Source organism: Centroberyx affinis, unplaced genomic scaffold, assembly GCF_046629955.1.
Source record: "Centroberyx affinis isolate AG114_WGS23_722 - 3 ecotype Tasmania unplaced genomic scaffold, CSIRO-AGI_Caff_v1 ptg001140l_1, whole genome shotgun sequence".
Classification (NCBI taxonomy): Eukaryota; Metazoa; Chordata; class Actinopteri; order Beryciformes; family Berycidae; genus Centroberyx; species Centroberyx affinis.
The window spans coordinates 502,501-518,742 of NW_027279676.1; the positions used below are offsets into that span (position 1 = coordinate 502,501).

General features: G+C 43.7%; 1 protein-coding gene across 1 annotated transcript in view; it reads left to right on the plus strand.

Moving 5' to 3' along the window:
* Positions 1–12,835: 12,835 nt before the first annotated feature.
* sgip1a (SH3GL interacting endocytic adaptor 1a) overlaps positions 12,836–16,242 on the plus strand; it is a 73,794-nt gene continuing 70,387 nt past the window's right edge. The window contains exon 1 of the mRNA XM_071524054.1: positions 12,836–12,967. Coding sequence (XP_071380155.1) covers positions 12,925–12,967 — 43 coding nt within the window. The 5' untranslated portion in view covers positions 12,836–12,924. The remainder of the gene's footprint in view (positions 12,968–16,242) is intronic.

Here is a 16,242-nt window from a genome sequence, read left to right on the forward strand (position 1 = left end):
GGCCGCATTGTGGACTAACGTTTGGAAAAGTAAATGCGAGTGAAAAATGGAGCGCCAGACTTCCTTGTTACGCAACCGTATTGTGCATGCCAAAATATTATGGTTTGTCGAGGGAAATGACTTTGCAGAGGGCGGTTTGATGAATTATTAACAAAAGGGGCTGGTCAGGTGCATGGATCAACACGTTTTACTTTACAGCCACATTTACACGTGGCATACAAATCCCAATCCAAATTTGAACATGGATATAGATGCTGTTTTGTCAGACGCGTTTACACACGCATGTAAATGTATACAAAATGAAAAAAAACAAGACTGGACTATCTATTAATAGTTGAGGAAGAAAGGTTATATTCCTTCTTTGGTGTTGAAATATGGCCTGGTGTCCTGCATCTAGCCACCTAAATGCATCATTTATCTGCATTGAAGTTTTGTATGGAGTTATGGTTACAGCACTAAGGGCGTGTGTGAGAGAAGGATTTGTTGCTGTATAGGCCTCTTGTACCATGCCTTTGCCTCAATTGCATTCATTTTTTGAAAGGCAGAACTCTTAGTGAGGAAAATAATTGAATATTAGTCAGTGTGGAGGAGTGATAGAGTCCTGCCACCTACAAATGTCTCACAAGACCTACTATTCTATGTTTTTGTTTCATATATTGTACTGTGGCTCATGATTCAAAGCTATTAAGATCGTGCAATGAGGCCTGGCCCAGACAGAAAAAAGAATCCAGCCTTCATGTCAGTAGATTACTGATGGTAGCAAAAGAAAAAAACTGGCAAAATGATTCAACCTAGCAGTGTAAGTGTAGAAGCAGTGACATGTAGCTGTTTGTCTTTAGAGGTTACAGCACTTGGCCTTAAACAAACCACGATGTGAGTCACAAGCAGAGAAAGAGGAACATTTAACAAGACGGGAGGAAAAAAAAACATCACCTCAGCCAACAATTATTACAGGGGGGTGAAACCCAGGGTGTGAGGGAATTTTGCCAGCGTATTGAACTCAGCCACTATCCTGTTAGAAAAACAGAAACAACGCCAGCTTGTGTATTCTGCACACTTTGGGAATTTTCTGTGCTTGCCCCAAGCCTGACAACAAGCTGATTAGTTTTGGCCCTGGAAGCAAAGTGGAAATTCAGACTAGTCATTTGTGGTCAATGATATCATTAAATCACATTTGCCAGAGATTCATCTAAATCATCTGCTTCCCAGAGTCGTCCCGCTTACTTTTGAAGTCAAGCAATGTTCCTTTCGTCATGGAGACCCTGGGCGGCTTTGACCATTTCTTCGAAAAGCTTACATCACCGAAACAAAATATAAAACTGGCATTTTTACACATTGATCCACCCAAACAAATTGTGGGGTCCTTTAGTAACTGTATGATACTGGGCGCTGTAACAGAGTTGAATAAGGTGGTTAATCCAAAATCCTTCAAGAGTGCTCTTTTGAATCTGCTGGATAGGCCGCATGACTGTGTGTTCAAACCGGACAGAGACTCACCTTGAGCGAGAGCTGTCGTATGAGCTGGCATGGATGACACATACACACCTACACACTGTTTCCTGACTTTTTGCCCATCCATTAATGTGCCCTGTCAGTCATGTCAAGTGTAGTTAGGTCTAAACAGATCAGATGGACAGGTAATCCTGCTTCATCCCTGTTGCAGTCCTGTTATCCTTTTATAAGAAATTGTTCTTAATCATCTTGTCTTGTGCAGCAAAGATTAAACAAGCCTTTTATCATGTTGTCACCCCTTAGTTCTGCAGCGCTCCCTTTGGGCCAGTGATTGGCAGCAATTAAAATCCCATGAAGTGGAAGACAAGTCTGTCTCACCTGGAAAATCTTACTGTGTGTTCACAGTGAGCAAATTAGCTGATGAGTCCCTCCTATTCTGACCAATTGTGGGCGGTTCAAGAGGCTCGATTGCGCCTATGTAGTGTGTTGTGGAGATACAACGTTTTAAACAGGCAAATCCTGTATTTTTTGCTGTTTTGAAAATAAACAGCACAAAACTCAGTGAAATTGCTTAAGAGCTTACCAGCAATCCCATGACAGATGCAATTGTAAGCACTGTTTTTGAGACATTTATTCCTGTAGTCTTTCAAATAAAAGTTGTAGAGAACTGGGAATCTGAATGGTTCTAATCAACTTCTTCCATTTTGCACTTGCTAGGTGGAAATATAATTATTCATGGAACAAAATCACATTGGTAGGGAAACAAGGAAGTACAGAAATACGCCAATGACTGCAAAAAGTTCAGCCGTGGCTTGTTGACCGTCCACACATCCGCCAAGTTTGGTCGTTCAGCTCTACAGGAAAAGAACAGACTTCTGGTGACTTGCTAATTGTGTTGCAGTGTGAACACACAGTCATAAGTCTTTTTGAAAAGTCTGTTTCCAATCATGCTTGTACAACGTTGGTTGCTGATGAGTCTTCAGGGTTTTTGTGAAAGTTGGGGCTACAGGCCGCTGTGGTCTTCACACAGTCGGGTCCTGGCATCAGTCACTTGGCACAGAGCCTCACAATCACGGCCCCCCCTGGCAAAACCCAGAACCCATTGGAGAGAATCTAGCAGCTGGTCAAAATTTATTACACAGCACTGAGATCCATCCGCATGAAGGAGAGCGCTGGAAGAAGGGAAGGAGGGGTGGGGGACAGAGAGAAAGAGGTGAGAGGAGAGCGCTCTGTTTTGGTCGTCTGAAGCGGCTGAGTAATTATGTTTCGGCGCCGCTGCACTCAACCGTTTTGTTCAGGTCGATCCACCGAGCTGGCTAACTCAGGACGGCTGACACAATTGAAAAATAATTGCCATTTCGGAAAATGACTAATGTGTTTGATTAATTACACCGAGTGTGTTTCGTAAGAGCCGTGGCGCCGATGCCTGGAGGGTTGTAGTGAAATATCAGGGGCCGTACTGTCGGCCTTCAGCATTTGATGCGATTTGTCTCCAATCAATGAACCTAATATTCCGGTTTCTGTAGTTCTTAATTTGTCAGTTAAGCTGAACAGATGCTGGTGTAGTGTGATGAGTCACATTGAACTGCACCTGAATTCTGGCTCTGGCTCCAACACTCCCATCCTGGATCAGACACAGTTTCTGTCATGGACCAGCTGCTTAAGGTTTTCATTCTTTTGGTTCTTTTTGATTCATTCACCTTGGAGGAGCTGTGAGGTTGGGACACATTTTTGGGCCTTTTGTGCCAAAAAGTAACAAATTAATCATCGTCCCCAACTGAAAGTTTGGACTTTGGCAGACGAAGACATTTAACAGCCGTCTGTACACAAAAGCTCAGGAGAGATATTAGATTTAGTGCTCTGCTCGGGGATATCATGTTGGTGTAGCTCTAACATCCCAGAGGCCTCCTGCACATGTAGCCAGAGTGAGTTCAAGCGGAGGTTAGAGATAGTATGTGGGAAAGGTTGTGGGGGAGAGAAGGGATTGCCAAACTCGAGTGTGATGAGCGAGGATTGAGGTTTCAGTTTTGGGTGTACTTTGCCTGGGAATTGAGCCTGGGAACATTCCTCAACTCCCTTTGCTGTGTTGAGCTGTGAAAACCCTCAATTGCAGCATTAACAGGCAGCGGGTTCTGGGCTCAGCCTGTGTGAAGACGGTACTTTGTCCCTGTATTACATTGCAGCCCAGGGAAACCTGGGGAAAAACCATTTGGAAAGTACAAAAAAATACAAAAGCAGAGCCACATATTTAACTCCCTAGACACTCAACCTCAAATGGAAAGATTATTCGCAGAATAATATCAAAGAAGAATTCCACATTTCCTTCAATATGTGTATCTCATTTAACATTTCTTTCTTTTAATATTTTCAAACATATTCAGCTTGCCCAAGTCTAGTGTGGGAGAGAGGCATGTAGGTTGTTTGGAACCAGCTCAGACCTGTTCAGACTTGTTGAAGTCAGGAGCTGAATAGCAGAATACGATGGAAAGTTTGGTTCTTCTTTGCTGTTTGCCTCTGCTGTTTCAGGTTTGCTCAGTAAAAATAATTCAAAATGTGCAGGGGGAAGCAGTGCAACATTTTGTACCCACACACATACAGGAGCTGGCTCTTCTTGGCTCTGTGTATGTGTGTGTGTGTGTGTGTGTGTGTGTGTGTGTGCCTGCATGACTTGGTAAAAAGTAAACAAAGAAACCCCTTACAGAGGCAAATTCTCATGTCATACTTTACTACAACCAATTTTGCGATTCATAAACGATTTGTTCAATTTAAACACTACTTTAAGGAGAGTGTGAACCAAGAGTTTTAACCAGTGCAGAACAGAACAGCCTCTTTTGTTCATGTTGAAGAATTATGAATAGGTTAATGGATGGAGGTTAATGAACCAGTACAAATCCCTGACCTGAAGTGCCATTTAGAGGGCATTTATCCCCAATCCTCCAACAGGTGTGAGACCTGTTGGAGTCCTGCATATATAACCTTCTCTCCCTGAAACTCCCAAGAATGTCCCAAAATAAGAATGTGTCCTTAGCCAACTTGTGCGGTTAAGTAAGTAAGTGTTGTTGTTGTTGTTGTTGGAGAAAGGGTGCGTCATTCATGCTCTATATGCCATAGATTATTCATGGGGGAAGCCTTGTGTGCAAATGTGGGGGAGCGGAGTATTTCCTCAGACTGTCAGTCAGCCAGCCTGCTGCTAGGCAGCAGTCCAACCGGTCAGCCAGGCACTTAGTCAGCTGTCTCACAAATGATCTGTCCACCTCTGAAGTTGTTTCAACATATATTAATCATTATAAAATATTTGCTTATAATAATCTTTTTTCTCAAGTCGATCAGCCAGTCAGTGTTCATGAGCAGTCAACCACATATTGGCTGTCCTTTTTATCCCCAGTAATGTCATTCACTTACTGTTTTTGATTTTAAAACCAGCTGAATGTTTTGCTGCATGGTAATAAGTCAAATAATTCAGACTCAAGTACTCAAGTCAGATAATTTTATTTTTTTGGTTTTCTGTGTTGTAGTTCTCAAAAGATAGTTTTGCTTGTAATTTGTGGTTATAAGAGCAGAGGGAAAAAAGGCCAAACACCATTGGTTTAGCTAATGTCAGCAGTTGACTCTTCATGAGTTCACACTGAGAGATGCAGTATGTGTGGTTAAAAAATGGAAGTGTTTTGCTCATGTGAAATACTGCATTCACTCTGGCACTGGTAGGCCTATACCAGGGCGTTCTGTAGTTAAAATCGTGAGTGTGTGAGCGTCATGGATGCTGCTGCAGTGATGCCCTATGCTCATATAAGGCAGAGTTTACCGGAAGTGTGTGTGAGGGATTTGGGTGAGCTGTGTGTGCGTGGGTGAGCCGAGGCGCTCTGTGAGGAAAAGAGGAGAACATATGCTTTATTATTTGACACTCTGGAGTCGGTGTGAAACAAGTCAGCGATGAGTAAGAAAGAGCAAGGCATGCTGCGCCTTCTGGGTAGGAGTGCTCGTGTGTGTGTGTGTGCGCACATGCACGCATCTTTGTATGGACGTGTGTGTATCTTTATCTGTAGTTGTGTGTGTCTCTATGTGTATGTGTGTATCATATCTCCTGCTGCATTCTGCCAAAGGGGAGTCTGCTCCAGCATTGGTGGAAAGGCCTTTGATGTGTCAGTGCCGCTACTGTGTGTGTGTGTGTGTGTGTGTGTGTGTGTGTGTGTGTGTGTGTGTGTGTGGGAGTGCCCTACATTCACACACTCCGAAGTGGCTCCACAGGGCACTTCTTAGTACACCTCAGCTTACCATGGACCAGAATGGCACAGAGCAGGTCCAAGTAACACAGCACTGCATTCAGATCAGCCACAGCAAAGCACAAGTAATGCTATGCACCAATGCTCAGATCAGCAGAGAACAGCAAAGTAACACTAGAGAGGGAAAAAGTAAACTGCCACTCAGAAAAAAAGGATAGATAAAAAGCAGGACCACCTTACCCAGCCTGCCCCTTGCTTCAGTGGGCAAGGGTCCCATGGGAGCAGCTACAGTAGTACTCGTTTTGTTGTGACCAGCCAGTAGAAGTAGAAGACATCGATACCACAGTGGCCACCAATGGCCCACACAGTCAGTGTGGGCCATTGTACCTTTACGGCACCACTGCATTTTTTTACTCACTCAGTATGATCAATGCCATCTAGCTAATCCTGTGTCTACATCCTCACTAATGCACAGATCCACCCACAGACTTTGCCGACACTGACGAACACACAAACCGGGACGGAGCACCTCACCGATCACCTAATAAAATCAAAGTGAAAAGGGGCTTTGAGCACTACCCTACCACCCCACCTCTACCCCCATACAAACACACCTCCACAATAGCATATAGACATTGCATCCCAATAGCAGATTCCTGTTAGGTAGTAGTGACTCATTTCTCTTTTCCCTCCTGAATCAGAAGTGGGGTAGGTCTGGGGGTTGCACTAGGTCCCAGTTGGGCTCACAGCCTACTTTGAGTTAAGAGGCCTACAGTATAAGGCGTGGGAGAATAGGAATAGCCACTACGATCACTAGTCATACAACATTACATCTTCTGAACCTTACTATGACTTCAGAAGAAAACTGGTCTTATAACCTGCGGTCCTGTGGGAGCTTTGTGGATTAGTGGACTATTGTGTGACATAATACCTCAGACATAGTGAGTTTGAGTCTACCTCCTGACCTATGGCAGAGGCAGGCCCTCTCTCCACTGCTCCTGCTGCTCTCCAGTGCTGTCAGATACAGCAGGAATGTCTTAAAAAATCTACACTCCTATTTTAAGATGCCTCATGAATTATGGCCTAGTATTAAGTGCGTCATTGGGAGGCCTATCCTGGCTCACAGCAGCTCCGTCACAGCACACGCATAACCTATATTAGCAACATTCTCGTGGGTGTCCAGCCAAACTAGAGCGAGCCAGTGAACAAGCTTGGGCAACTTTCTTTTTGGCCATAACTCAAGAACTCATACGCTAATTATGACAAAATTTCACACAAATATCTAATAGGATAAAATGATGAAGTGATGACATTTTAGATCCAAAAGTTCAAAGGTCAACTTCACTGTGACATCATAATGTTTTGCTTACCACTGTAGCTGAAAAAACGATCTTGGGTCATTCTTCAAAAACGGTGGAAGTGCTGTCACTTACTTTTGCAGACATCAAAATCATCATCATCCTTGCAATGATAAAAGTTTATTGGTGGAGGCATACAACCGCCAGGCGCTTATTTCTATTTTTTTTTTTTTTTAACTAATTCAGTTATGAGCTTTTGTGTGTGATTTTCTGTAGTCTCCCTCCAGGGGGTCATTTCCCATTCGAATAGCCTTAGGCATCCTAAATTAAATCTCTAGTCTCTCTTAAGTCTCTCAATAAGTGACTGATGGAGATTTGTTAGACGTGCGTTTTTCTGTTTCTATTTCCCAAAGAAGTTATTAGGCAGTGTAGTACTCATCCCCATGCTATTTCTGTTCCTTTTGAAAATCCCCGCAGTGAGTTCATCTGGCTCCATTCTGTCATCTCCGCCTGGCTGTCCAAGCAACGGCCAGTACTCTTGGGAGTGGCCTAATTTAAACTGTTCTAGTGTTTATAGATGCAACCTGATTGTATAGCGAGTTGTGCTGTGTTTATTTAGGCTTGGGCCCCGTGTGGAAATGGTAATTGGTCTGAGTAAGAGGCACATACTGGACTGGTGTTGACATCCTGGAGACCATTAGGGAGACCACAGACCAGACCGACGCAGTATCAGAGGGATGAGCTCATCTTTTCCATCCCCTGTTGTGAGGCTGGAGGGGACGACTGGGGCTTAGACCGGGGCTTGGGAGGGGGCTTGGAGCAGGGCTTGGAACTGGGGGATTGACTTTGGATGGGGCTTGGGGTCAGGGAACAGGGAACAGGCCGCGCTGACATTGTTTGTCACTAAACTGGTGGTACGAGGTAGAGAGAGCCAGTGGGAAATGTAGTTATATGAGACCATTTTACTACCTTATACACTACCAGTCAACAGTTTGGACACACCTGATTGAATGTACTATGTTTTTCATGATCTTAAAGCCATTTTGATCTAAAGGCTTATGCTTAAATGCTTGAAATTTGTTTCTTAGACAAATATACACAGTGAAGTTGATGCCTATGTATGAATTTCTTTCCAAAGACTTTGCCTTTCCATCAAGGCAAAGGGCGGCTACTTTAACAAATCTAAAATATAAGATAGTTTTTATTTGTTTAACACATTTTTGGTCACTGCATAATTCAATTTGTGTTATTTCATAGTTTTGATGTCTTTACTATTATTCTAAACAGTGGAAAATAGTAAAAATGTGGTCTGTCCAAACGTTTGACTGGTCTAGGTTAGTAGTTTCTTGGCAGTTCAGGTTGTTTCAAGAGGAGGCAATATCTCATTGTTAACTGTTAAATATCCACCAAGCCTATCCTTGTGTGGGTGGCATATTGCCTTACTGAATATCTTACCAAACTCATTAACTAGCTAGATACTGTAATTATCTGAACTCTGATTGACCCACTTGGCACCTGAAATAAAACATGGCAGCGCTGTGTGTCTCGTCTCTGTACAGACAGTTTGCCTAAAGGGAACGGCGCCATGCCGTTACCTCCTAGCTAACTCCCCTAAAGCCAAGAATCAAAATAAAACCCCTAACAGCATCAGACTAAACAAGCTAAATCCACCAGTAAACGGGCACTCAGCCCCCTCAACATCATCAAGTAATTAGGAAGTGGGTGCTAATTACACTAAAAACCTTGTTCCTTGATGTAGTGTGTGTGTGTGTGTGTGTGGTCCCCTGGGCAGAGCAGTGAGTGGGCTAATGACAGGCCACACTGTGTCAGACTGGCAGCACCAACAGACAGAGGGCATCAAGAGTGGCTGGACGGCACGTAGGCCCTCAACATGGCACCCTGCCACCGCCACGCCTTATCACCCTGCATGCCTTTCCCCGCTGCTGAATGGAATGTTGTTTTGGTTTGACTGCACTCACTGCTGCCTAATCGGTGGGCGTGCGTTTGTCTGTCTTTGCGTCTGTGTGTGAGTGTGTACATGTAGTGGCTGAGGGCCTAATCATCGTCCCTCATCGGGGCGTTTTGGAGGTGGGAAAAGACGGGACGGGGTCGGGGGTTGGAGGGGTATCGCCACGGCAACGTGCAGGAAATGACGTGAGGCCACGGGACATGAGACGTGACAGTTGGAACATAAGCCAAGGGAAGTCTCAGTTTAGGGATGGCGATGATGGAGAGGCAGCAGATATGTAATAACACACAACTGTTTGTACAATGCATTAAACATACTGTATGTATGTATATACTGTATGCATTGCTATACCTAAAGCTTAGTATAGAGCACTCGATGTGGGAAATAAGTGAAAAAAGTGTCATCTTTGGTGCTAGTAGGGATGATTTAGTTCACCCAGGAAATAATATGGCGATTTAAAAAACCTTTCCTTGGCAAATCAGTGTCATGAGTTTGATGCCTCCATTTGATAGAGACATACAGCATCAGCTCCCAAACAAAATAACAATATAATGTTGATTCCTCAGAAACATCTATGTATTTGGGTGTCAGAAAAGATGGGAGAGCGTATGTTCTCAAACCTACAGCATTGTGAATGTACGTCATGTGCATTAGAACACTTACCCATGGAGTTTAGTGGCATTTTTATCTGCACGCCCCTTTGAGTCGGCTAGCAGTGGAATCTAAGCAGTGAGTGAACCTGATGATTTGATAGCAGGAGAAAGGCTGCCCTTCTCTCTTCCTGCTGGCTTGGTTCACATCAGTGCATGGTCACGTGCTGCCGGGCTTCCCCTGCTCCTCGGTGACGTTTGCCCCTTTGTGCTGAATAAGGGTCATCATCCCCGCTCACTGTCCTAACCCAAATGTGACAAGAGACGGGACCTCATTGGATTTTGGTTTGCTCTCCCATGCACTTTGCCTGTTTTGTCCCAGGCCCGGCTGCCTGCCTGTTGAAGCCATGAGCTGATGGCCAAAATTAGAGGAAAAACAGAGATGGGGCAGTGCTGGCACTTGTTCAGCAGGGAGTACAAATTTCAAAGATCTAGTCAGTATCTTGCAATTGGGAAGAGCATGCCATGTGTCATGACTCAAGTTGTCTGACATCCCATGATAAAAAGTCCCCTCCTTGTTTTTTTTCCCCCTCTAGATGACGCTCGTTGGCGTCACACCCAATGTCTTTCATGGTGAAATTTGGGATGGAAGTGGAGCACGTTTGACAAATGATCAGCACCTCAGGGGCCTGAAGTGGCATCATCACATCACATCCCATCCAGCACTCCCCAACGGCTGTTCACTTGCCAAATTACAACAGCAAATTTGCTGCTAAATGCTGCTTTCCCTACTTAACCGTATTCACACAAAAACCAGAATGATGACCCATTTGAGTTTGTGCTGCGGTTTTTCGCTGGTGGTAAAAACAGTTGTTGACCTGCAAACAGATGCAGAGAGACGTCACAGAGAAACGATGAGCCCGGAGCAAGACTGCCCCCCACAGGTGACAGGCGTGAGCAAAGGTGGAGAGAAAGTAGGTCAGAGGGAGGGAGATGGGAGTGGGGTTGGAGAGAGAGACAGAAATGTGAGGTAGAGAGAGAGAGAACAAGAGAGGTAGACAGGGTCAGAATACAGAGTGAGGGAGATTATTTCAGCCTAGTTTTTTTTTTTTTTGGTCTGCTGCATTTGAAATAAACATGCTCACTTCACACAAGTGTCTGCCATCTGGGAGGTATCTGACATGTTGGGGAAATAAGAGCATCATGGACCGTAGTCTGTCTCTGAATAATAACGGCTCTCAGTCTAAATGCCAAGGAGACTGCGCTGCTCATAGAAGAGTGTGTTTTACTGAGATAAAGGCCAGGGAAGGTGTAGCACCAGGCTTGAATGTGAGAGTGAAATGAAATGCCATTGTCACTGGTATCAATGCTGTAGCTTTCATACAAAATTATTATATCTTACTTAGACTGTCAGGGACTGCCATAGCTAATAATGGGATTAGTGTTGCAGTGAACTACACTGAATGTACAAAATATTGGGGACATCTTCCTGATATTGAGCTGCATTACCTTTTGCACAATCCACATCTCAATTGTCTCAAAGCATAAAAATCCTTCTCTAATTCGCATGCTTCTATCTATCTACATCTCCTCCTTTGTGATTGGTGTAGATTTAATAAGGGAAATCAATAAGGGATAATGGCCTGGGATAATTTACCTGGATTCACCTCATCTGTGTACTTCAAGAAAAGAGTTACTGTTCCTAATATTTTGGCCATTCACTGTATATGAAGATCAAATAGTGGGTTGAAGGGGGATCACTTCGCCATTGTCCTTGTTTAACTTACCTGAATGTCTCATGCCCTTGTTTCATTTTCAGGTGACTATAGCACAGTATATTATGCAAAATAGTCCTCAAAAGAATGTCACATTTCAAACTTTGTTACAGTAGTGACTTTGAGCTCTATGATAATGAGCCTCTACTGCTGCTGATGCCTGTGTTTAGAAGGTGTCTGAATACTGGCACAGCCTGGAAAACGAGAGAGAGCAGGTGCTGATGGGGATCAGAGATGCAGGGGTTGGAGAGGCATTGGGTGGGAGAATTGAGAAAGATAAGGCACACGTACTAGAGCACTGTGTTAAAGCAGACAGCAGATGGCGCCAACAGCATATGTCATTGCTGTGTTCTCTCACTGGGAAATAACACTGTTTTGGTCTAGGTCAACTTTAATTTCTGTTACCAAATTCTATTTTCTATTGGGCTCTTAATGTGCTACCTGACTTCCAAAAAATTGAGATTTCATCAAACATCTAGTCTTGATTTGATACCTAGTCACTACATTTACTAACACCCAAATGTTTAACTCCGTTACAGCAGTTCTCAACCTTTTTGGCTTGTGACCCCTTAAAAAGAGGCGATGCCCCCTGCCACAGGCATGCACATGCAGAGTGGAGAACACTTCACCCAAAAAATTATTTTTCCTTCTCAGGTTGTTTCATTTGATCATCAGAAAAAGGCTGAGAGGCTGAAACTATTCAGTACTTTACAAGAAAAAAGCAAAAATTAGAGAAAAATCTGAAAAATAGACATGATAATACATTTAAAATGTTTTTTTTTTTCCTATGCTTCAAATCATCTCACAACCCCATGGGGTGTCCTGGCCCCTAGGTTGAGAACCACTGTGTTACAGAACATGGAGGTATAAATGTTTCACTGTGGTTTCCTACCTACACCAAGTTATGAGTGTTTTTGTTTTTTTTCAACAAGCAGAAAGATGTGGTAGAGCAGAGCTAGGTGTTACAACATAAAGTCTGTAGAGCAGGTAAAGTAAAGCATACGCAGTGTAACCGTGCTAATCCAAACCAAACCCATAATCTAGAGGCTCAATCAGGCTACTAAAAGTTTGGAAATTTGAAGGTGAAAGGTGCAGAATCCAAATTTCTAGATCTGTAACTTGCATGCATCCTACAGTTTTACCCAATTGTCTTCGCTCATTACTGCATAAAGTAGCTGCACAAAGTATCCTAACTGAATGCAGTTAGGATACGTGTGTGTGTGTGTGTGTGTGTGTGTGTGTGTGTACTGCAGTAAAGTGAAGACCAGGACATGGTGACCTTCACTGTCCGAGTGGTCTGGACTCGTAGCCTACTGTGCCACATTACTATTCTCCACAGGCCGTGTGTGCGTTCCTGTGTGTGTGTCTGTGTGTGTGTGTGTAGTCATGTCTATGCCTGTGCCTGTGCATGTGCAGTTGTTTGAGTATGCGTCGGCATGCGCGTCCGTGCGTGTCCTCTGAGCAGCTCAGTCAGGCGCAGTCCTTGGCTGCTCCTCCTCTCATCCTCCTCTCCCTCTTCTCTTTTCCAGCAGACTCCGTCTCTCTCTCCTCCGTCCATTCTTCTCTCTCCTCATCCCTCTGTCTGGCCGAGAGGGGGGGAGTCCATGGAGAGAGCTGTAAATGGCTGAGGAGCTGTGTACCGGCTGGTTTCGCATTGTTGCAGGTAGGAGCAACACCTTTCTGTCCTCTCTTACTAGTTGCTCTCACTGGTTGAATGTGAGAATCCGGTTTGTCAATTCACCTAAATATGGGAAATAAGTCATTCATCTATTAAGGGGTTTTTGTGTGTTTATATGTGCAGGGGCGTGCAGATTAGGTTAGTTTGAACATTAGTGATCCCCATGGATGTCTATACTAATGCTAAGTTTGTGTGTGTGTGTGGCTGTGTGTAACCAACCAGTCTCCTTCACCCTCTTGTTGTTGACATTACTTATGTTACTACTGTTAGTGGCCTATATGTGGGTGTTTGCATCCATGCATTCAGTAAGTGCATGCTGTTTGTACGGGCTTGTGTGCCTTTGTGTGTACACTGCGTGGGTGTGTGTTTGCATACACACTGTACTGTGTGTCCTTTCAGCAGGTCCAGCAGGGAAAGAGAACAGTCTGCTACTGTCACTGAGATAGAGAGAGAGAAAGACAGACAGAAGTAGCAAAGGAGGAAGGAAGAAAGGTAGAGGAAAGATAGAGGAAAAAGAAGTCATACACAGATCATTCATTTCCCTACAGCTGCCTGCTCTATCCTCCCTAACTCTCCTCTGCTCATCTATCTATAGGCACATTCTTCGGTACAATTGTTTTCATTTCAGGCGGCTGTCAAATCTCACTGCTTAGATAAATAGTTGACACTGAAGCTGATTGATTAAATCAAACCTCAATCTGTCATCCAGAAGCCCCGTCACACACCCATCCTCCTCTGCACTGCAGTGTATTCAAATGGAACTTGGCCTAGGTTTCACTGTATTAATATTTCCTCCTCTGGACTTCTTAGTATAGCATATACAACCATGCAACGATCATGATGTTCCTTAAAGCAGCATATAACTCAACAGCTGTAGGCTATCATCGAAAGGGTCACTCATGTGTATTGAAATTACAATCATATTTACAACAAAGCTTGCAGGTGAGATGTTACAAACTCACTTTATTCTCAGCTATGACTAGCTATGACAATACACTGTAATGTCCGACTGAACGTCCTGATGACCCAAAGTTGCTCTTTTCTACTGTCTCTGTCACTCTTTCATTAGAGCCAATGCGATACCTTTAGGTAGAACAAATACAACTGTAAGTAGCTTATTCAAGACATCAGGTCTAGTGCTTTATATGCTTCTCAACAAAAAGCTAGTAATTTATTTCAGACATACCTTTCCTTGAGTGATTTCTCTACCACTTTCGATAGACAGGACACCAGAATGACATATGCTCTTGCAAACACATAGAACTATCAGAGGGCCTCTGCTCACAGCTCTGTCCTGTTGTTTCTCACTGTGTTTTCATCCATTTCTCCCCATTTTTCCCGGTTAACATTCCTCACAGTAGTTAGCTATGTTATCCACATTAATTTTGGCCCAGTTACCGGGTTCCATTCTTACTGCTCATTAAAACTGCTCATCTTCTTCACCTCAAAAGTTTGCCTATGTATCACAGACTCTAGGGTAATGATACACAGGCAAGATTTTGTGACAGTAGAGATATTGCTGTGATATTGTTAAGCAGAATTGGGTGTTGTTGGCAAATGGGGCATGCATGTGGTGCAGAACATGCCCACTTGTGTAGCGTGGTTGTGAGTGCCCAGAAGTCTGCATAGTAAACAGCAGTATGTCTCTCTATTCATGCGACTGCACGCCTTCAGCTCCAAAACACAGCTTACAGAGCATTAGGCTTTATTTAGCAAATCCCCCTCCCTCCCTCCTCCCTCCCTCCTTCCTTCACTCCTTCCCTCCACTCCTCCTCCAGCTAGCTTGGTAGCACTAGTCTCTATTTCTGCACAAGTAGATGGCCAACTATCAGCCACTGACATGCCCAGTATATGAATGGTGGGGTCACAGTATACTGTACTGCATGTTGTACCTGCTCAGTAGTTCAGATTGTGCTGTACTCAGCACTACATCCACTATATCCACCTCCTCCGCAGTGAAGCCACTACACTACCGTTACTTTTTCTCCCTGGTCCTAACTGAACACTAGAGGGCAGTGCAGGAGAAGATGCTGCTTATCTGGCAACCAAGGAAAGAGGAGAGAGGGGGAGATGGATGTAGGAGAAGAGGAGAGAGAGGGGAGAGAAAGGCAGGTAGCAAGGATAGTGAGAAAGGAGAGAAGATGAGGTAGATTGGGGAGAAAGAAGAAGGAGGAGAGGGAGAGAAAAAAGCAAAGGGGGGGAAGAGAGGAGGGGAGTCACTAAATAACAAAAACAGAGTGAGGGAGAGAAGGCAAGAGGAGGGGGAAATGGGGATAAAGCTGGGGGTTGGAGAGGGTGGAGGGTGGGGACCCCCTCTCTGGGAGCATCTGCTGGGTGTTAAGACAGAGGAGTTGGGTAGGGGAGAGACGGAGGGATGAAAGGAGGGAGGAGGGGAGTGACAGAATGAGCCACATGGAGGCAGCTTGGCAAAAATAAGGGGAGAAAAAAACAGGGAAAAGGGGGAAAACAGCGAATTAATAGGGGAGATGTGACAGATGAGAGAGAGAGAGAGAGAGAGAGATGTGGAGGGAGGGAGGCACCATCACATGGGCTTAAGCATGACTTGGTAGGATGCACTGGGCATGGAGAGGCACACGGCTGGCTCTGGTTAAAGCATGACTGACTCACACGCACTGCCTGTACCTATGACTGAATATTTTTATTACATGTATTTCTTATTAGGTTGGGTTTTTTATACCCTGCGTCTGAACAGTCCTCGCTTTAAAAGTCTTATTTCTAATCCTAGCTAGAAATAAGACTTTCCCCATGAGATATCCACCATCTGAAAATAAACGTAAAAACACCCACTCTGAATAAAAAAAAAAAAGATTGTTGGCAGAAAATTACAAGTTATTTTGGAAGAGTGTTGAAGTTTCATTCTCACAAGCTGTTTACTTACAAATTTCTCCCATTTTTTGTTTTTTATTCTAAATCGTTTTTTTCCCAATACTTATTGAAGAATATCAGGAAACTTTTTTTAATTATTATTTTCAAAATGGACATGTAGCATTTTGGAATAAATGTAAATTATCAAATTCAAATATTTAAGTCAGTAAGTAAGTAATATGTGGTTTACATACAGTATAATGAGATTATTATGGCTGTATTCATACTTGAATTTGTTTGTTTATTCCCAAATGATTATAGTTTTTCATGAAGTATCAGTTCGCTGTTTCAGTTGTTGTTTTGTAGGTTCACCTAATTGTCAGTCTCCTCTGCTCTTTGCTTGTTCCACATAAACATTCATTCTCTCTCTCTCT